This window comes from Lacerta agilis, chromosome 1 (assembly GCF_009819535.1).
Source record: "Lacerta agilis isolate rLacAgi1 chromosome 1, rLacAgi1.pri, whole genome shotgun sequence".
Classification (NCBI taxonomy): domain Eukaryota; kingdom Metazoa; phylum Chordata; class Lepidosauria; order Squamata; family Lacertidae; genus Lacerta; species Lacerta agilis.
The window spans coordinates 71,427,832-71,450,005 of record NC_046312.1 but is presented as its reverse complement, the minus strand read 5'-3'; the positions used below and the strand labels follow the sequence as shown (position 1 = coordinate 71,450,005).

Sequence of the window (22,174 nt, the reverse complement as noted above, 5' to 3'; positions counted from 1 at the left end):
TTGACTGCACTATGAAAGCTAATTTCCCAAATTAAAATAAAAGCCTTCTGGTGCTATTTCATATGTGGCAGAAGAACTATTTCCCTTTCCAGATTTTATACTTTTTTGCTTTAAACTATTTTTGGCTATGTTAGAAGTGGTATATTTTGGCAGTGACTACCCACAAGGACAAGAATGGGTCAGCAGTGCTGAAGGATCTGGTGCAGAAGAAATATAGGATTGTATTGATTGTAGTTTTGTACTAGCAGGAAACACTTTCGGCTAGTCTGCTTTTCCCCAGCTCCCTGCACCCTGAAATGTTACTCATGAGGGTTTGAGATCCTCCAGCATATAGTTCCCCATACTAAAAACAGTTCCACAACTATCTGGTTTCCGAATGTTTGTTCATGGCAAGGAGATATGCTACCATTATCCCACGGCTATACTGTGTAGCGCTGCCAATGTAATGGAAATGTGGTGAGGAGGATTGCTGGTCTTGCTAATTCAACTCCTTGTTCCAAGTGACTCTACAGCTAATGTCCCATATTGCAATATTGTGTGGCATAGGCTTATCAATGCAGTAGGTGACAGTTATCAGGCCACCTGTCTGCAACTCTATCACAAAACAAGCTGTTAATATTTTTTTAGTTTACTTTGTTAAACATGTGCTTGATCCTATGTCATAAAAATGAACAAGCAGTTAACATATTTCCTAGAGGCACAGGAAGCAACAATTTCCAAAGGTATGAAGCAAGTTCTAGATCTTAAGAATGAAATGCTTTTCCAACACCTCCCTCAATTTTAATTCTAGAGAGGCAACCCAAAATTGTGTGGTCTTCAAAAGCTAAATAGTTTTCTGCATATTTTGTATTTTATGATCAAAATGAAAAGGGCACCATGAAATATAATGGGCAATGAGCCTGAGCAAAACTTCAGGCTCCTTTTCTGTGTGTAGCTAGGAAAAGGAGCCTGTGCTAAACTGGGATTTTGTGAAAATGGAAGCAGACATCAACTAAGTCCTTGTTGCAATTCTGCAGGAGGGGAGGAGTGTACAAGCCCAAGGTTTTACTCAGATTCATTCCTGCTTGTGCACATGGTTTAACATTACATATAGACACAGTGTGAAAGAGTGAAAGTGCAAGACTGAAAAGAGCATGTTGCCTTCTAATTTCAAGTGTAATGTGAAAATGTGATAATATGCTGTGTTTTATGAGTGAAATATATGCACTTTAATAAGACAAAAATCAGTTGAGAAATTATATTCTTCCTTTAAAAACAGGTGTTCAATACCCACATTTTCCTCTCTATAACAAAGGCCTTCTATAGATGTCACAGAACACTACCAAAATGTAATGGATCCCTAGTTTTAAAAGTTAGGCAGAATATACAATGACTCTAAACAGACGGAGGTTACTATCAGCCAACACCCCTGAAAACAGCTTTCTTATGCCAACATCTCTAACAACTCAAATTTCTACCAAAGTGCTCCACATTAAGTCTGCTTTGGGAAGAAAAAAAGCACAGGCAAGAGAAGATTGAGAAACACAGTATTCTAATCTGCTTCGCAAGTATAAGTCAATACACAATGCACAGGTTCTCCAACAGCAATGCTTTTTCGAGCACCAGTATTATGGTCTGGTCTACACTAGATTAGGCATCTTCACCCTGCATTCAAGACTGCAATTCCTCTTTTACATCAGTTGTCAAGGTTAGGGCAACAGATGCAATCATAGAATATATGTAGAATTGTTCCCTGCTAATGCAATGACAATCATATAGGCCCTAAATCCTAATGCAGATACGAAAAAAACCTAAAATAGTTTCCCCCTTAAATTCTCTGCACTGCCAAGAGCTGAAGAGGATGGCCAGCGGAACACAAACATGCACAATATGGAACTATTCACAGCTCCTAATTCGGAACAATAGTGTATAACTATGGTCAAATTCACCAAGATTGTATAGATGGCAATATGGTATTTGCTAGATGACAATGCAATTTGTAGGGCATATTGTCTTAGTCCTAAGCTACCAAAACAAAATCAGTCTTGATTACATCTTTGCAAGTAATGTTCTTAGAAATACAACCATTGTATTTACAAACACCCAGCCTTAATACTTTTGAACATGACTGGTGCTTCTGAAATTACCTCTCAATTAGAAGCATAAAGGACAGGAAAACCCCCCCAGAAAAGACAACATTAAGAACTTTGAAATTTAGGGCAAAATACCCTTGGGAAATGTTCTCTCTTTTGAGGTGAATGAAATACTTTTCAAAGCTGTTTTGAAAATACTTGTACAATCAGTTCATGCTGCTACACATCTCTTAGATCTAAAATCTAAAGGTCTGGATTATAAACAAGCAACAGCCTTCAATTTGATGTTGGAAAGTCCCTTCAAATATTGCAGAATGAATATGAAGTACTTTCAAGGATTTGGTACAGAAGTGTGAATTGTGAGTCTGCCAAGCAGTGGAATAAAATATGGGTTCAGAATAGCTAACAGCTACCTTTTACAGATGACACTTGCAACTGACTCCTGTACATTTTTATTTAAAGTTGCGTACAACATGCCTCAATATGATTTTCACTTACATGAGTGTACAGAGAATTTCAGGCTACCGTCAGTGATTAAGAAGAGGTATTAACTTTTTTAAATAAATAAATAAATAAATAAATATCCAGATGTGCTGCTACTCATTCACAGTGTGTTGGAAATAAACTACTGTGATAAGAAAGCAGCAGCTAGAGTAGCTGTCCTAGAAACACTTGCACAGGAATGCATACCATGCTATGCTCTGTAGCAGCCGTCACGCTGCAAGATGTTTCATAAGTTCTTGGACAAACAGAACATCTTCACATTTAGAAAGAGATGATGTGAGTACAAAATATGGCTTCATGGAGAAGGAACTTTTGGACCAGCACATTATAGGAATAGGAATAATAGGAATAATTTATTATTGGCCCAGTACATTTTCCAACATACTTGGAATTTGTTTCGGCTACATTGCAATGTAAACATACAGACACTGTTCCTCTCACAATACAAAGAAGCAAAGAAACCCCGCCCATATTTTACCTCCCGTTAAGCTATACAACTACGAATTTAACAATTTAATGGCACAAGGGAAAAAACTATAAACCCAAGTATCTTCTGTTTCTATGTATTAATTCCAGAGATCTACACACTGTCTTAACTAAGACAAAGAAATTCAAAATTCCTGAAGGTTTTTATTAATGTATATTAGAAATCACATTAATTTTCAAGATGAAAGATTTATTCTCTGGGAATTGGTGAAACATAAGTTGTCTTCTCAAAGGATACATGAGAGAATTCAGTAACTACTGATTCAAGTTCACATATTCTGAGAGCAAAAGTCTGCTACAAGTCCACTGCCATGATTGATGGCTGCCACAGGCTGAGATAGTCAGCCCATGATAACTTCCAGCCACACCAGCCTTTTGAGGCAAACACATGCAAGCCACTGGCCCACAATGAACTCAGCATTTGGCACATCCGTCTATGTGCTGACCAAGCTGGAATTCAGCACAGGCCAAGTAAAAGTCACAGTTGCAGTATATGATGGGTAGGCCACAGGGGTCGAAGCCTTCCAAATTGCACAATATGTAAACACCAGCATTTCAATAAAAGTATTTACAGACTCAAGTCAAACAGACTGTGCATTCTGCACATTCATAACATGATTCCTCCCAACATCAATCCAGTACGAGACAAAATTGGAACATACAAGAATATAGAAGTGTCAGCACCTGCAAAAATCTTATGTTGATTTTAATATTTACAGAGCAAGTCAAGTACCGGTAGTGAAACAGCTAGTTCACAGAGTAATTTAAAGGGATACTGGAAAGAGGCAGGCAGGCTTTATGCTGAACATAAAGGAGCCTATTTTGTGTCAATAGTTATTAAAACAGAGACATATAGAGAGATCATCACACCAACACATAGCACATTCCAGCCGTTGGGGGGGGGGAGTGTGCCATTTTTAGCTACTTCACAATCCCACAATTAAAAGCATGAAGAATCCCAGAAGAAGTGGGTAATCTCATTCTTACTTAACACATATTACTCCAGTTATCTAATAGCCTCATTATCCCAGAAACCAATTTGATTGTATTTCTAATACCCTATTGGAATTAGGATTTTATTTCATATATGTGCTGCTAAGCACAAAATGGAAACTGCAACCAATCTCCCTCAGGTTAAAAACAGCAACACCTTGACAGACAGGAAAGCAGGGATGGGGGCCCTGTGGCTCTCCAAATGTTGACCCTATTTCCCACCAGCCCCAGCTAGCATAACCAATGGTCGGGGTTGTTATGCAACAACATCTGGGGAGCGGCAGGTTACCCATACTGAGGTAAAGGAACAGTGATTTAGTGATCATTGGAAAAAAATCACTTGAAAAGGGATCCTTACCATCTTGCATACTGGATGAGATCTTTACAATGTGCAATAGCCATTTGACTTAACTCTCTCCATGATTTTTTTGAAACGCTTGATAACCTGGAGAGGCGGTACCTTTTCAAGAACAGAGAACCAGTGTTCAAAACTCCCATTGTTCTAGGCGCATTTTGCAACAGGGAATTTCTGAGCTTTGGGCGCAGTACTGCGCCTAAATTTTCAGATTAAGAAGAAGAGTTTGGATTTGATATCCCGCTTTATCACTACCCTAAGGAGTCTCAAAGCGGCTAAAAATCTCCTTTCCCTTCCTCCCCCACAACAAACACTCTGTGAGGTGAGTGAGGCTGAGAGACTTCAGAGAAGTGTGACTAGCCCAAGGTCACCCAGCAGCTGCATGTGGAGGAGCAGAGACGCAAACCCGGTTCACCAGATTACGAGTCTACCGCTCTTAACCACTACACCACACTGGCTGGCAGAGTGGAAAGAAAGAAGGATCTTTTTCTGCCTCCCCACTTCCGGCTACTCTCTGAAGACTGGAGAAGAGACCCTCTTAAGAATATTAAGACCATGTGAAAAATAAATATAATATTTTAGCTGCAGTTCATTCATTTTCAGCTTTGTATTTTTGTTATTAAAAAAGCACGCCTAGACATTCTGTTGTTGCGCCCATAATCTAGGTTTAAGGTGTCATTTAGCTCCTAGCTTTCATATCACAGTTTTTAACATGGCAGAGAGCCCATGTAGAGGTAATATGAACAGCTTAGAAAGAAGCTGGGATAGAAAATTAGATTTTAAGAGAAGAACCTGAGTTCATGGCTTTGAAAAAGCACAACTGAGAGGGCAGCAAAGACAATGAGAAAAGTCAACAAGCCTAACTACAGCGTTGATATTTTATGGATAACAGTCATAATATCTGTGAAAGTACAAGAGAATGAGTGCGTGTGAGGGTCCTAGGAGAGAAAGAGAATGTGCCTCAGGGCAAGAGAAAGACGTTAACATTCTATCAGAAGACATGACAACATTGGCAAGAGCCTAACTGTAAAAGTTGCAAGTCAGAAACTCAAGTTTAGAATAACTAAATAAGAATGCAATTTTCTTGTTTCAGCAATCTCGCCTATTGCATGAAACAAATAATCTCAAAATATATGAATGCAAGTGCTGATTAAGCAGAAAAGATGTACTGGCATATCAGTGACCACAAATTAAGTAATTATACTGTAACACAGTACAAAGAAAGAAGGAAGGAAGGGAAATTCAGAATTTAATTCAGGTAAGCAGGATTAAATGGGATATATGGATGACTGATTTGGCAAGATAACCAAGTTGTCCAATCTAGCTGAAAGAGAATGGAAAAAGGTTGCCTCCTAACAACACCTTGAAGACATAGAAATCTAACCCCTAATTTTAAACATTAAAGCCTACACAAACACAAACAGCCAGTACAATCACAACAAAAACACATCCATCTTAAGAGCACATAACTAAGGCAAGAAGAACATAATGTGCATCAGGAAGAAATGGAAATTCCTATAAACACTGACATCATTCATGATTTTACAGTTAAGGTGTTCTACATATTTTTCTAAATTGCAACTAGGTCTGTGAGGGTAGCCGTTAGAAACCGAATTTTTCTATTTACTAAATAAAAGAAAACAAACATATACTAAAATGAACCACATTGTATGGGCTACAAAAACTGGAAGCCTGGAAGTTATGTATTAATGGAATTCAACCTTACCTATAAATGAATGAATGATAAAGAGACTTAAATTACACCTAAATGGGGAAAAATTGAAAGGAACTGTCAGCATGAAAGAAAAGTGAAATGGACCAAAGAAAAAAACGACAGCAATAACTAGTGTTCCAAAAGATTCAAGAAATGGTTTGTCACATACAGCTGCTCTCCAAAATAATTATATTCAAATAATCAGCATAAAACTCGATCTTCCCACCCACAAGACCTTACATACAGCCATTGATGCATTTCATTTGTGAACTCAATAACTGCTACCCTATCACTAAAATTATTCTATGATAGCCAAAGAAACACTATTTCCACTAGGAAGCTATGTATATTGTGCAGAATGTGCTGGTTAGGATGTCATGCAAGTGTATATGTTTTCATCATGACACAAATCCCATTTTTGCATGCTAATATATTTTATGTATAACTTGCTCTTTGTTTTAATATAGGTCCCCAAATCAACACATACTGGACATGTCTAAGTATCAGTGTAACCAAAATATGCTTGAGAACTGATCATGAGGGAGTCTTGCCCATGCAGAGGTTTTAAAGCAAGCCTACTATGGGGAAAGAAAGAAAAATAGACAAGTTGCATATCCTTTCAGGTCCACTTCACCCATGACACTTTTCCTACATGGCAATATTATTAACTGGAGAAGCATTGAAAAATGTTATACAAGAATCAGACAAGTGTATATTTCATTGCAAATTACCCATTGCAAGCTAAAATGCAATTTGCAATTTGAGGATTTTTGCCCTTTGCACGTGTAAGGGAAGTGTAATGTGCGAAGCAGCCTTAGCATTTTCAACAAAAGACTCAATACCAATCTACATAAAACAAAGCCAAAGTAAAAAACAAAAAAGTCAAACATTCTGCAACAAGATTTCAAAGCTTGTTAAATATGCATATGTAACACTTAAGTTCAATAAAACTGTGTATTATTTGCTTATCTGTAGTTTACGAGTGTTTATGTGACAACAGCCAGGTTGTTAGTTACATCTGTGCTTCTGTGCCTTAATGAAGGAGCATTAACAGGTATTGTTAAAGAGAATGAAATGGACAACTGTTAACTTGGTCACTAAAAAGCAGCAGCAAAGAAATTCTTCAACCCCAATTCATGTTAACAAAAATACAGTCGTACCTTGGAAGTCGAACGGAATCCATTCTGGAAGTCCGTTTGACTTCCAAAACATTTGGAAACCAAGGCGTGGCTTCTGATTGGCTGCAGAAAGCTCCTGCAGCCAATCGGAAGCCCCGTTGGACTTTTGGCTTCTAAAGAACGTTCGCAAACTGGAACACTCACTTCCGGGTTTGCAGCATTCGGGAGCCAATACGTCTGAGTACCAAGGCATTCGGGATCCAAGGTACGACTGTAAAAGCGAGTTATGATAAAATTAAGATGCTACGATTTAATGGTTACATGGCATACAGTGCTTTAATAAAACTAACCTTAGGTTCACTTTCTGCTTCTTCGTCCTCTTCTCCTTCTTCTTCACCTTCCAATTCCTATGTTTTATTTTTTTAAAAAGTAGGGTAAGAATGCTTTTTTTAAAGGATCAATACTTTCTACTGATTACAACAATAACATGTCCAGAACTAAACTCAATGATGTTACTGCTAAGATTGAAATTGTTTGCAAGTAGAAGTATTTAGTTACAGGATTCCCTTAACCTTCTTAGAATATATTCTCATGGCTCTTGACATTAAGCAACCTTCCCATGGTAGTCTGCAGTAATTTTTCCAAGGCAGGGTGGGATAGGGTGGAGTACATACTCCAGACAAACCAACACAAGCTAGCATCAGAGAAAAGGTAAGATCTGGTGACTTGGCAGTGACAAAACCAAGGCAGAATTGGCCTTTGGGAAACTTGTATTCCAGATGTTCCCTCCATTGTTTCTCAATGGGTAGGCCTGTTGACCATCTACAGATAGTGAAAAGATGCCCAGTCTAACTGTTAAAACCTATTCCCTGTCCCCCTTCAACCCCTCAATTGCAATGCTGCTACAGTCAGCTTCACTGCCCGCACCCTGCTGCATTTACCCCCTAACATGTCTCAACATGTCTAACAAATCTATCAGAAAACCATTATCTTTCACCAGACTTACTTGACAGAATATGGCCTGGCAAATGTTTCTTAACATGGCTGTAGTTCCCCAAGCACCAAGACAGGCTAGCTCTCAAACCGGTACAAAGTACTGTAGTTTTTATAAAGTATTCACACTGACTTATGGAACATACATGACTCTGAAACATGTGCCTCCTTGGATTATCTCATAGAAAGCTAAATATTACCTTTTTCCCCATAGGGAAAATGTGACAAGTAGATTAAACAGTATTTTACTCACCTCCTCTTCTCCTTCCTCTCCTTCTTCAAACTAAAAAGGGGGAAACTTGTTTAGATCCTAATTTAAACTATTAGCAGATGAAACACAATATTTGAAGATATGCACTTAAGTACTTAATATTTTCATCTCAAGTCCATACACTAACACTTTCATTTATATCCCAGTGAAGGACTGAATGTAGTTTTTTAAGCTATATGCAAAATTGAATGGCTATATGAGGTCACAGTATTAACAAACCTTATCCATTTTCACTAACATAACCAGCTTCATCTCCAGTCATCTGTTTATTCTTTAAGACTAGTTAAGAGAAATTAGAGAGCAATTACATCAGTAAGGAAAAGGCCAGCAGGTCACTGTCTTAAAGGTGGGGTAGTGCAGTGCTTAGGATGTTGTGCTGAGACATCCCAGTCAAATTTCACCTCAGCTACAAGTTCAATGGCTAGTGCTAGGCAAGCTGCTATCCTTTCAGCCTCAGCCTCCACCTGCACTATAGGGATAAAATCAACATACTGTACAGAACTGTTCTAATGATTACTGTTATCCCATGCCATAATGCTATTAGTTATTAAAATGTATTTCTGTAGCAAGTATTATGCTTTTCCAGAAGCAGGAAGTTAGAAGAGGGGCCCTGTTACAAAATGCTGCAGTATTCTCACCTGCTAGCAGGAATGCTCTTGTCCAGGGTTCCAGCCAAGCAACCATTACCCCACCCAGATACTAAAAAGCTGTAAGGAGCTCTTTTTCAGCCGACACTCAGCATTCCATGTCTACTGAGTATCCTCAATCTTAATCGGGTTGTTTTTTTTGTATTTTTTTGCATCCAAAATGTGTGTGAAGGGTAGCTTTCTGGTTTCCCTGAGCATGCAGATACTTCCCTTTTCATACTCAGAGGCCCCATTATGACTCCAGTTTTGTTGGCATTTACCACATCACTTGGCTATTTGAGGGAGTGATAAGGACACAATCAGTTCTGCAGCCAAAAGCTGACCATTTATGAATAAAGTTATTTTTCCTTTAAAGCACACATACACACCCGCCTCTCTACACATGGAATATTCACATATTAAGATAATCTTAAAAGTATACATACATTATCGTCATCCTCTATAGCTTCCCCAGTGAAATAGAGTACAGCACGGGGAACTATTCTTTCACGGAAAAAGTGTCCAACTTCAAAATCTATAGCTAAAGTACACTCTGAATCTTCATCCTGCAAAGTTAAGAGGAAAATGTAAGTAAAATATACAACCACAACTGATTTTTTGGTCAAAGTATTTATTAGGTTATTAGTTTGTACTTCTACCACTTATTTAAGATAGCTAGAAGTCAAACTATGAATTATAACAGTGTGACAATTTTCAATAGTACATCAGGCAATGTCAGAATAATTTTTTTAAGAACCAGACAGACCTTTAGATGCTAGTCTGTACTGTAATAATCAACTGACATACAGGAAAAATACTAACTCCCTGTACTGAAATAATCTGCAATCAACTCCAGAGGACAGGTGGGAAGATAAAATACTTAGGAGAAAGACAGCAGAGAAGGAAAGAAAATAAATAAATAAATAAATAAATAAATAAATAAATAAATAAATAAATAAATATATTTCTGTTTATTGCTGAAAACTTTTTGCACTACTAAAAGAATTGGGTAAGCAGTTCCACATGTGGGGTGGTACCTGCAGTCCAAAAACAGCAACAAAACTTGAGTTTAAGTACAGGACTCAACAAAACACAAGATGACTAAAGACCACACCTGATGCCGATAAAATTGTACACTGCCACAGGTGATAAAAGTTATACATGAGCAGAAAGGCACTTCCTGCATATGCAAGAAAGCCCCACAGAATTTTCCTTTTCCCAGTCTTGTTGCAATTTCTCCCACCACAATGTCCCACCAGACTCCATTCTGGAAGGTCCCTCAACCCTGAGGAGGAGCTTTTGAAGGAGACACAGGAGGCTGGGAAGACCTGTTTTGAGCAGAAATCCACAACTCTATCTCAGGATCCAACCCATATTAAGTAACTGATTATTTGCTATCCTTTGAAGTGTGTTGCCAGAAAAGAGTCTACCTCAACATGTTTAATGGTAAGGCTGGAACAGACTATAAAAATATTAAAATTAACTTACCAGTGATTCTCCATCTCCTGAAACTACAAAAAGACAAGAAGTCAGTCTAAACTGTTCAAAAACCCAACCCTGCTGCAGGTTCTAGTGTGAAAGCTATTGTTACGTGTAGATGGAGCAAGAAATATCCTTAGCTTTCTCTGGGTGTCTTTGCTAATGGAGAACTAGGACTCCATTTTCAAAGCTTATCCTTTCAACTAGGTCCTTTTATTTGTCTCTTGGGTCAACAGCTTAGGGCCAAAACAGCATGTGAGAAAAATTGGACAGGTAAAAATGAAGTTTGCAAAACACACCCTGCCACGTTTCAACACAAAAGATGCAGCTTTGGAACTGAAACCCACACAGGATGAATGTTTACAACATCAGAAGGGAAAGTTATTCACCCCACGCCCACATTTGCCTCAAATAATGGGAATTCAAAATACTTTCTATAATACAAAAGTTAAAATGCAAGCATCATCATTCTGATCCAGCCACATAGTAACACATTGATCCAGAAGATAACAACTGAATTTCAAATCTAGGTCTTGTTCCTATGATAAGCCACCTTATAATTGCCCCCATATAGCTCATATCACTTGTTGCAACTACATAGAAGATTGAATGTATGAACCAACATGACTGCACTGCTTCCTAGCAGCAATTCACACAGACTTCCCCACTTCTTTTTAACCCTCCTGTGCTTGTATGAATAGTTAGTAGACCAGCCTTTCTTAACTGTGGGCCCTCAGATGTTCTTGAACTACAACTCCCACTGTCTCTGACTGCTAGACAGAATGGCTAGGAATCATAGGAGTTGTAGTCCAACAATATCTGGGGACCTGAGATTGAGAAAGGCTGCATGAGACAGTAGTATAATCCTGTTGGCTTTTATGCTGCTGCTGCTGCACTAGGAAAGATAGCATGATGCCCTCTAGATGGTGTTGAACTACAGCTACTGTAAGGACGTTCAGTGGTTGCTCATGAGTAAAGCGCCAGACGCAGAACTTCTAAAACTAAGTTCTTTATTGTGCACAGCTATATACAGTGGAGCAAAAGATCAAACGTCCATCTCATCCCTCCGCAGAGTCCAGGAATGACCCCTTCCTGTTCTTTGTCCAGCAAAAAAGGCACGGGATTCTGAACCCCCGCCTCCCCCTTCCGCGTCCTTCCAGTCTGCGCCCTCGGAGCATGGGAACCTGACCCCGTTCTCCACTTTCCCCTTGGCGCTGAGGCTCTGCGATCCTGTCAGAGCCCCTGCACCGCCTTCCTGCCTCCGAGTACCCCTCCCCACTGGAGGAATGGGAGCTTCCAGGGGAGGACGAGCTGGTGAAATGCACCGGAGGTTCCCTGTACTGCAAACGCTCCCGCCATCCCACCGATTGCGGGGAGGGGGGGTTTCCTGACAGCTACCACCATCCCTGACTCTTGGCCATGTTTGACCAGGACGGATGTGACTTGTAGCCCAAAACATCTGGAGAGCACCATGCTCTGCAGTTACCAATCTCCTACTTCAAGAGAGAAAAAGCCACCACTTGAGTGCTACCTTCCACTTTGCCCTTCAAAATGTTGCTTGTGAACATGGTGATTCAAAAAAGCAGTTTGGAGGTTCAAGTGACATCAATAGCAAAACAAGCTCTGAAAAAGACAGGGCCCCATGAAGCTCCATCTTTATTTCCTGCCCAAGGTATGCATGAGTGTTCCAGAATTTAGAACATTTTGAAAAGAGAAGTTCAGCTGAACTAGCCAGAAACTCCTTTTTAAATTTACAATTGGCTTTCTCTCTATGCCCACCCACAGAATGGATGCACAAGCCTTCTAATCAGAACTTTGTGATATGCAAATGCAGAGATCATTTTAATCTTTTGATGAGCAGCATATGGTTGCTGTGGTTTGGTTTTTAAAAACTGAACACTAACACACGGGTTGTCAAGACAAGAGCAGTGCAAAAGTTAATATATTTCAGTTTTTGTTTGCTAAAGAAAGGTGGGCTCTCCTAGTAAGAAAGAAACCTGTAAGACCCCCTTGAAGCCATTATGAGCAATGCTATCCTGATGCATTTTTAGTAATAATTGCTTTTTTCACATCACAGAATGCCCTGTTGTCAACTCTGTAGCCTAATCACCATAGGCTATTAAATAAATTCTAATCTTCCATGCAGTTATTTGGATTTAGAACTCTACAGCCCTCATGTGGTAAAAACTGGAACAGGTATGCAATAATTTGTTTTTAACAACTTTATACCTTTTTCAAGCAGCTAAAATAAGGCAGCTCATAACTGTAGCTGAATTTGTGGTGTGTAACATGTTTCAAAATAAGATGTGCTGGAAGCCTAAACTATTTTAGATGTATGTTGCTGATTTATGAGTGACAGCAGGAAGGTTTCGGATCCCTACTAAAAACATCTAACATCTTGGCCATCAGTTACCTACAAAAAGTCTCACCAACTACAGTGGTACCTCAGGTTAAAGACGCTTCAGATTACAGACTCCGCTAACCCAGAAATAGTATCTCGGGTTAGGAACTTTGCTTCAGGATGAGAATAGAAATTGCGTGGTGGTGGCGGGGCGGCAGGGGAAGGCCCCATTAGCTAAAGTGTTGCTTCAGGTTAAGAACAGTTTCAGGTTAAGAACGGACCTCCAGAACGAATTAAGTTCTTAACCCGAGGTACCATTGTAAAAGCCTTTTTCCCTTTAAAGATCACTGCCTATCAAGAAAGTAAGCCGTATATGCAATGCCTGGTTAACTCCTTCCCTGCAAACCTGATTCAAACTACAGTCGTACCTCGTAAGTCGAACGGAATCCATTCCAGAAGTCCGTTCGACTTCCGAAACATTCAGAAACCAAGTTGCGGCTTCCGATTGGTTTCCGATTGCACAGAAGCCGCGCTGGATGTTTGTCTTCCAAAAAAAGTTCGAAAACTGGAACACTCACTCCGGTTTTCAATCATTTGGGAGCAGGAATGTTTGACTTCCAAGGTGTTTGGGAGCCGAGGTATGACTGTAACTGGAAGAGACTGTGAGGCAGGAAGAGAACACCTTTATCTTCATCTCCTTTAGCACCTAATGCAAAGTCAAGAGCCTAATTCCTTGTTTTAAAAAGCCAACCTACAAAAGGTAGGTAAGGGAGGAGTTTCAAATTATTTTTCAAAGTCTTCATCACCAACTGTATGGATAACCCCTCCGCTCCCAGAAAAACATCTTGCAAATAAGTGTTCAAAAAGTATCATCTGTGGTATCTTAATGGCAATAGCCATTTTGATTCAGCTTTCATATAAAAAAGAGAAATGGCATCCTCTATGAACCCTACAGAGCTCCTGCTAGAGGCTGGCTAGAGCTGGGGGAACCAGAGGGGGCACATTTTGTTGCAGGACACCACTTTTAACTGTCTTAGAACATACTCAGGCTCCTGATAGTAAAGTTTTTACAAAACTAATAACAGCCTTAACAGACTGCTATTGTGCTTATTTTCTCCATGCTTGTTATATGGAAATAGCTTGCTAAAATAAATGAGTATTCCTAAATAGGAACAGATTAAATTTAACCAAACTTACCTTTTATTGGACTGAAGAAGTTAAAAAATGAGTCATTGGGTACTTGTTTAGTAATTGTTCTAACTGTGCCTCGGCCCTTGTGTTTTTGTTTCTTCTTTATTGTTTTAACGGTAACATTTTTTCCTTTCTTCCAATCAATAGGACATCTGGAGATGAAGAATTTATATGTCAGTGACATTAAAAAAAGAAGAGTGTCACATTGAACATATGGTAGCTTTTCAAGCCAGTGGTCAAGTCCTGTAAGGATAATGGCAGTTTTCTTTAGCACTGCTGCTAGTTAGTCTACATTGTGTGACATAATATTCCAATACATAAACCTATTTGAATGCAATAGCTCCTAAAGTTCTGCTTGTGGGAAAGTGACCTCCCTGCACCTTTCATCCCCTTTCCCTAGTCTGCAACTAGAACAAGATATGGCAGGTAGAATTGTGATTTTTCACTGCATTGTGCCCTGCTTGTAAACTCTAGTAGTTGATTGATTTTTTAAAAATGGTCAGAATCCCCAAAATTAAAGCTAGTTGGGTGGATTCAGAGACAGATGAGGGGAAGTCTGTTCCCACAATGGGTTTTTCCCGGTCCCTCCCCCTCCCAACAGGGACATTGGAGTGAGAGAAGAAATGCCTTTCTGTTCATCTAAGACAATCATGTATCCAGATTTATATTTAATAATTTAATCAAAGAGTCATAGAATTGTAGAGTTGGAAGGTACCCCGTGGGTCATCTAGTCCAACCTCCTGTGATGCAGGAATCTCAACTGAGATATATGACCAATGGCCATCCAACCTCTGCTTAAAACTCTCCAAGGAACGAGAGTTCATCAGCTCCTTGGGGAGTCTGTTCCACTACTCTTAGTGTCAAGAAGGTTCTTCCCAATGTTTAGTCGGAATCTCTTTTCTCAATGGCAGACTTGGGTACTATGGGGCCCCCTATGCAAGGCCAAAATGTGATTCCACCCTAGCCCTCATACTGCATTCTCAAAGCTAGGTAAGAGAGGCACAGGGCTTTGGGAGGGAGGCATGAGGCTCTGCCATGGTCCTAGAGCCCTGCTACCTCCATCTCAAAAGCTGGACAGGAGCTTATGGGATTTTGGGAAGAAGAAAGGAGGAGGGAGGACTTTAGGAACTTATCAGAGTCTCACACCTACTTCCTAGACCTAGAAGCTCAAAAATGTTTAAGAATATGTTCTTACCCCTCACAGTCAACAATTTCAGGGCCTTCAAATGAAAAGGGATCCGTCTTATCTGGCTCCGACTTCATCTTGTAGGTTTTTGTCAGAATCGAATTAGTAAAATAGTCATTTGGCTCGAAGTGGAACTCTAATGTGAAAGACTAAAAGAGATCCATTATTGTTGTAAAGCTCTCAACTATTTTTGGCAAACAGGTGATCAAGTGTTATTAGTAAACAATATTTGTATTGGCAATGCACCCTTTACAAAAATAGAAGTTCAGATCCTACTTTGTAACAGTCTCATTTTACACTGTTCTATTAAAATGTAATAAAACATGAATAAGATAAGCACACACAATAAATAATCTGTAACAATTAGCGCGCTATATGTTTTCTTGACAGGTTTTGTATTACAGTTATTCACAGCACTTAAATGTTATGTACAAAGTTCTGCTTATTATTATTATTATTATGCTTTTCAAACAAAGCTTAAAGGCTAATCTTAATACAGTGCACACTTAATTCACAAGCAGATATATGCACACATACAGGGCAAACAAGCACCAGCAAAGTGGCAGCTCAAACTATGACAGTTGAATACAAACATTTAAAGCTGTATCCAACTGATGTTCCTCAGCTGATAAAAGCCTCTGCTGAACCAAAGAGCCTTCTGTGAGTGGAATAGGGATTAATGTCATCTTTAACAATTCCCCTGTGCTACCTCCCCTGACTCCAGGTTTTTTGGGGGAAGGGGGGGATAGGATATGGGGAATTGGCGAAGGTCACATTTCTCACTCCACCAGGCTTCAGTCAGTGGAAGAACACCAATTGGATACAACCCTTAACTTTGGTTGGGGGACAATGACATAAACATCCTAGGTTCATATCTAAAAGCACAAGTGTTATCTATTGCTTTAGTCAGCAACAATGGCAGGGCAGGTGAGAATAGCAGAGTATTAGATACCCCCCTCCCCCGCAAATGGTTTAGAGAATGAGTCAAAGCATTTGAGAACATCATCACATGAATTATTTGATTATTATATTGCTCAACTGAAGAAATAATTCAGAACTAGTCACCGGGCATTTCCCCCATTCGCTTGTACCTATTCCACCTTCTTGCCACTGTCATAATAATCAGCTAACATTTCCAAGCTACAAGAAAACACCCCCATGTGAGCCAGAGGCAGTTTGCTGTGCAGGTACTCATTCACAAGGAGCAGTTAACTGCTAACTTGTTCAAGAAAAGCATGAAACTGCAAAAGCTTTGGTGAAAAATAATCCAAAATCAATTATCTTATTTCAGGTCTGACAACCAGGAGAGAATTGCAACTTTACTTAAGTAACCACAAAGCTTCACTACAGTGCATTCAAAGAACAGAGGCTTAAATATGTTCTAACGGAACTCTCACATATTGCTTAGTTTTCTAATGGCAAACTTCTCTTGTGTGCCAAGTGAAGTCAAGAGCTTGGAGTACTTCCAGGAACAACAGGATGCCATATGAACAGTTATTCCAGCCACTGATTTTTGTTTATATTACTAGAGTTAGTTCTCACTAGAAATCAGATAAAAGCTTATCCCACCTTCTTAAAAACCCAGCATGTAAGATACTAACAGAAGATTGAGCAGTGTAACCAACTAAAAACTTTTCCAAGGAAAATCAAAGTCAAGGTTGTTAATAATGTGGGATCAACTCTTTGAAGGTGAAGCCATGTAATGCTACTGAGCACAACTTCCTCCGAGTGCTTCTATTAGATCAATACAGTATAAAACTCTATTTACTGGGCAAAACTTTTCACTAAGAGCAGTGGACTACTGAATAGTTTCTCTGAAGTGGCCCACTAAGCAATACAGTATATATTTTTAGCTACTTTCACTGCATGCAGCCCAACAGAAACAGCTCCCAGAGAACCTAATTTATTCATTAATGCCATTAACATTCTAAATGAGGTACTATGAAAGATCTACATCTTCCCTTGCTCTGCGGAGGTTGCTTAAAACTAGTTCAAATATGTTAAGACTATCTTCCTTGGTGGTGAAGCAATGATACAGAAGACTTCTTAACACACATTAAGTAGTTCTGTCAAGTTTTTCAATTCTTGAGTCATTGTATTAACTTGGCCCTAGAAGCAGAACCAAACTTTACAATGTACTGATAGGATCCTCCTATTTTATGGAACCTTTCCCTAGGACAGCAGAAATGGATTAGTTTCACATTGTTGGTTGTTGCATGCAACATTTCGCAACAAAGGAAAAATAAAATACTGTCCCAACAACCCACCAATGGTAGAAGAAACCTATACTCACTCACCATACATGAATTAGCGACACATCTTAAGTTTACATAAATAAATGATTAGCAAACCTATACTGAACTCTATCCCTTGCCGAGTTCAGTTATTTTGCTTATGATACTCCTGTAGACTGAAAATGAGCAAAATCTATGAACACTGACCAACATATCTCCCTATTTTCCTTCCCTGCTCCATTTTTGTTTATTTTATTTCTTTGCTGGTAAAGTTTTGGTTTTAGTTTATATCAATATAACAAACATGCTTCAGTAAATATTAATAAAAGACCTAATTCAAGTAGAAGCTCATATTATTTTAAGACATTATTTCATTAATTGTCAGTAGGTGGTGCTATTGTAACTGTAGATTTTAATGCCTGGTCTAATAAAGAAGTCCCCAGTGGGATATACTGCTGAGAAGTTCATCTTCTCAGGCGAAACTTGATACAATAAGATAAAAATGGAAATCCTCCACACTCAAACTATTAATGGCTACCATGCCCCTCACAAGTTAAATCATACTAAATCCTTAGAAGTTAAATCATACTAACCATAGGCTGTCCTGGCTCAGAAAATTTTACTTTGATATCCTGCAGGTGCTTCAAAATTGGCTCATCATATTCCTAAACAGAAATGGTAAAGCTATGATTAAGATGAAAGAAATAGCTAGCATTTCATAAAGAGTCAAACGCCTCCAATGCAAGTTCTCAAGTTTACTTAGATACCATCTTCAATTTCAAGTTAACTGTTTCTGCCTCAGTTAGTTCTTCAGCCAACTCTATATATTAACTAACACACTAACCCCCCCCCACTCCCAATATAGTTGACTCAATAATAAATGTATCTAAGAATGTCAAGAGGGATATGCGATTAGGTGTGCATTAATGTAAGAGAAGGAGAGATGAGAGACCTCAATTTTTGGACAACACTGAGACAGCAAGTAAGGAGAAGGTAAATCAAGAAAAGGCCAAAACAGGGACAGAAGTAGCTTACTGAAATCTACAAGTTGTAAAGTAATTAGAAAAGCCCGGCAAAATTCTAACTAACAGCATGACAGTGACCTGGCTCACACATACATGTGCTGATGCAGGATGCCCCAAAGTCCGTTTTGCTGCTTCCTGCCTCTTGACATGCTGGAACAAGCCTAGACTTGTTTTGTAGTCCGAACCCATGAAAGCAGGTTTGGACAACAGTACAAGTCAAAGCTTATGATCTGTTGCAGCGAGAAGCGGGAGACAAGTGACGTGAGGACTTCTGAGCAGCATGAGCAATACTATTTTAATGTGATGAGTGAACCAGAACAACACATGTTCATTAATACTTCTTTCCAGGCAAATCTGTCACAGATCCCTCTCCTGTTCGCATTTATTGTTATCAGTTTTGGTATTTGAATTGAGACAGCATGACATGTAAAAACACTAATTAACAAACAGCCTTTTTATAGGCATTACCTGTACTAATTCACTCAGCATATCTACATTTCTAAATATTGTGAACCAAAAATCTGGGATTCCTTTGGGATTTGTCTCTTCAGCTGCTCCTGCTTCTTTTTCTTCTATTACTACTTTATTTTTCACATCTCCCTAATAACAGAAAAGAGAGAAACTTATTTAAAGGTTTTGGTCAGAAGCTAGTCAACAAATATATTCAAAGTTGTTTGTAAAATGCAAATGCCCCATTTCCTAGGTGTTCTTTATGCAGAAACATTGTCATTATAAAAAGTAAAAAGGTAAAGGGGACCCCTGACCATTAGGTCCAGTCGTGTCCAACTCTGGGGTTGCGGTGCTCATCTTGCGTTAATGGCCAAGGGAGTCAGCGTACAGCTTCTGGGTCATGTGGCCAGCATGACTAAGCTGCTTCTGGTGACCCAGAGCAGCGCATGGAAATGCCGTTTACCTTCCCACTGGAGTGGTACCGGTACCTATTTATCTAATTGTACTCATGACGTGCTTTCGAACTGCTAGGTGGGCAGGAGCTGGGACCGAGCAACGGGAGCTCACCCCATCATGGGGATTCGAACCGCTGACCTTCTGATCAGCAAGCCCTAGGCACTGTGGTTTAACCCATAGCGCCACCCACGTCCCTATATAAAAAGTATTTGCATCTAAAACAAAACTTGGGTGGTTGTGAGGCTAAGGGCTATAAAAGGCAAAAACAGCAATTTTAACACAGACTGGTATTGCTTTATTACACAAGTAAACAGCTTGGGTCTTACATTATGTCTCATTGACACATGGTGATTTATGGATTCTGAGCTAATTTAAGTAAATTTGTATAACTTCCCAATATGTACCACTGAAATATATGTACTGTGACTGTGTATCTTGTTTATTATTATTTGTTAAATGCTATGATGGGGGGAAATATAACCTTGGGTGGTTTTGTGCCTACCAGTATGGAAACAAAATGACACCCCACCCCCACCCCCGGCACACTCGCCCTAAAAAAACGAGGCAATGGTTTCTCCATATTCTGGAGAGTTCCAGGGTATGCAAAGTAAATTACTCTCTAATTTTAAAAAAACAGCATCTAAAAATAGTTTAACAAGGACACATTTTCATTTTCTTACTCTCCAGAATGCCCCTTACCCACTATACAGTAATAGAGCACTAAGGTTTCCAAACCTGAACCCTTTCATACTTTGTAACTCAACTTGGGAGAATTTCAGGAGACATGCATACACAGTAATAAAAAAATAGGGGAATATTTCCCTTTTAGAGCAGTTCAGAGATTAAGATCACTGGAGGAGGCCCTCTGGTGGGTCCACCAATCTCATAGGTTCTGGCAGCAGTAGCTTGTGGGAGGGCCTTCTCAGTGATGACCCTAAGAATGTGAAGCTCCCTTACAACACAGGTGCATTAAGCACCCTATCTTCATAGCTTTTGAATACAATCCTCTTTACCCTGACCTATGAATTTTTATTTTTAAAAAGGTTTTTGTATCCTCCCTAGAATGTGTTGAATAAAATTATTGTTTTGGAGTTGCTGTAACCAGTCCTGAACCTTCTGCTGAAAAGCAGGCAGGAAAAACAAAAAGAAAATAGATCAATAATGATGTGTCCCCAAAATGGAGATAACAGACATGCAAAAAATGCCTGCTTTTTCTCATCCTGGGTGTTACTGTAGCACTGGAATGGAACCCATTAGCAGAAGAGGCTGTCAACAGGTTACGAACAGTGCAAATGTCTAGATCAAAGCAGTTTCCTGGCCAATTTTATTAGGCATGCAGCTATTATATGAATCTATAGAAAGAGAAAAACTGCTAAATATCTTGGTAACTCAAGCTCATGATGTGCTCTGCCAGGACAGGTATTATTTTAATTAGATCACTTCATTAGGTTTTCTGAAGAGTTTGCTAGAAATATTACACATCACAGCTTAAATTATTTTAGTAACTGTATTCAAAAGCAAATTCTACTTACAGCAAGTTTTTCTTCCTCCTCATTTTCACTGTGCCATTCTGCTTCTGCCTCTGTAGGTTCAGCACCACCAGTGATAAAATCCCTTCTCTGTGTAATTAGTATAAAAATTGCAGACAAGTTAGAACGTACCAAGGTTATCCAAGAGCACTGGAGAGTGCTGTGGAAAATAGATCAACAATGGTAGTTCCCAGTGTCTGCTCAAATGAGTTAAGGAACTGTATAAACTACTATATCAGAAGTATTGGGAATATGCTTCATTTTTTAAAATCTAACACCCCCAAACGACTTTATAATCAAACAATGTCTGAGAGTGACTTAGGTTTCTGGTATTTTAGATACTCTAACCAAGGTACAGGGCAACAAATATCCTTTGAACGTTGTAAATTAAAGTAAAAAGAAAAGAAAACAGTTACTTTAGCTGAACAAAAACTAAATACATTATAATGCCTAAAAAGAGAAAATGAAGTGCAGATTACAGCTGTGTAGCTGCTGAACAGCTCAAACATGAAATTGACCAGGATCAGAGGAATCCTGAATAACTATACCATAAATGAATACCAGTATTCTAAATGCCAAAATAATCAATCATAGAATTAAGACAACATAAAAAACCTAATATAGTTATTGATTTAGGTAAATGCTACTAACAGCAGGAACATTAGTTTTATATATCTAGCAGCTGTCTTAAGAGGGACCACTCTGCCTATTGTTCTCACCTTCCTTTTGTCAACACATGCTAAACACACACCTAAGTAGTCAGGCTTTGAGAACACTTTGGATAGCTATATGCAAGTTCTCATGATATACATGACAGAAATAAAATAGCAACCACACAGTGCAAAAAACAACCCAGTTTTAGCCTCCTCACAATGACAGGAGTTGTTACAATAACAGGAAGATCAAGAATAGTTCCACTAATATTATTTAAGACTGCAAGGAAATTTACATACCTTATCAAAGAGAGGCTGGTACAGGGCTGCATATTTTCGCTCTAAATCATGAACTTCTTCATAAAATTTAGCTTCTATATGGGCACATTTCACCTGAAGCTGTTTCAAGGCATCAATTCTTCTTTTTACTGCTTTTGGTAAGCTAGAAAAAAAATTATTTTGAATTTTCATAGCAGCAACATTTAGCTTCCTCCAGCT

The 22,174-nt window shown here is 39.0% G+C and overlaps 1 protein-coding gene and 1 non-coding gene across 4 annotated transcripts in view; both read right to left on the bottom strand.

The window, feature by feature from the left end:
* NAP1L4 (nucleosome assembly protein 1 like 4) overlaps positions 1–22,174 on the bottom strand; it is a 34,151-nt gene that overhangs the window by 2,172 nt on the left and 9,805 nt on the right. The window contains exons 5-15 of one of the 3 annotated variants that reach the window (XM_033154279.1): positions 21,977–22,118; positions 21,027–21,113; positions 19,057–19,188; positions 18,157–18,228; positions 15,339–15,478; positions 14,150–14,295; positions 10,621–10,643; positions 9,579–9,698; positions 8,489–8,518; positions 7,593–7,649; positions 6,137–6,174 (exon numbers count right to left, since the gene is read on the bottom strand). In XM_033154279.1, the coding sequence (XP_033010170.1) occupies positions 6,169–6,174; positions 7,593–7,649; positions 8,489–8,518; positions 9,579–9,698; positions 10,621–10,643; positions 14,150–14,295; positions 15,339–15,478; positions 18,157–18,228; positions 19,057–19,188; positions 21,027–21,113; positions 21,977–22,118 (955 nt within the window). In that variant the 3' untranslated portion in view covers positions 6,137–6,168. The remainder of the gene's footprint in view (positions 1–6,136; positions 6,175–7,592; positions 7,650–8,488; positions 8,519–9,578; positions 9,699–10,620; positions 10,644–14,149; positions 14,296–15,338; positions 15,479–18,156; positions 18,229–19,056; positions 19,189–21,026; positions 21,114–21,976; positions 22,119–22,174) is intronic. The other 2 variants (XM_033154270.1, XM_033154288.1) reach the window with 2 other exon arrangements.
* On the bottom strand, positions 20,659–20,786 carry LOC117061813. The gene has a single exon (XR_004428153.1). It is a non-coding gene; the product is annotated as a small nucleolar RNA SNORA54 (small nucleolar RNA).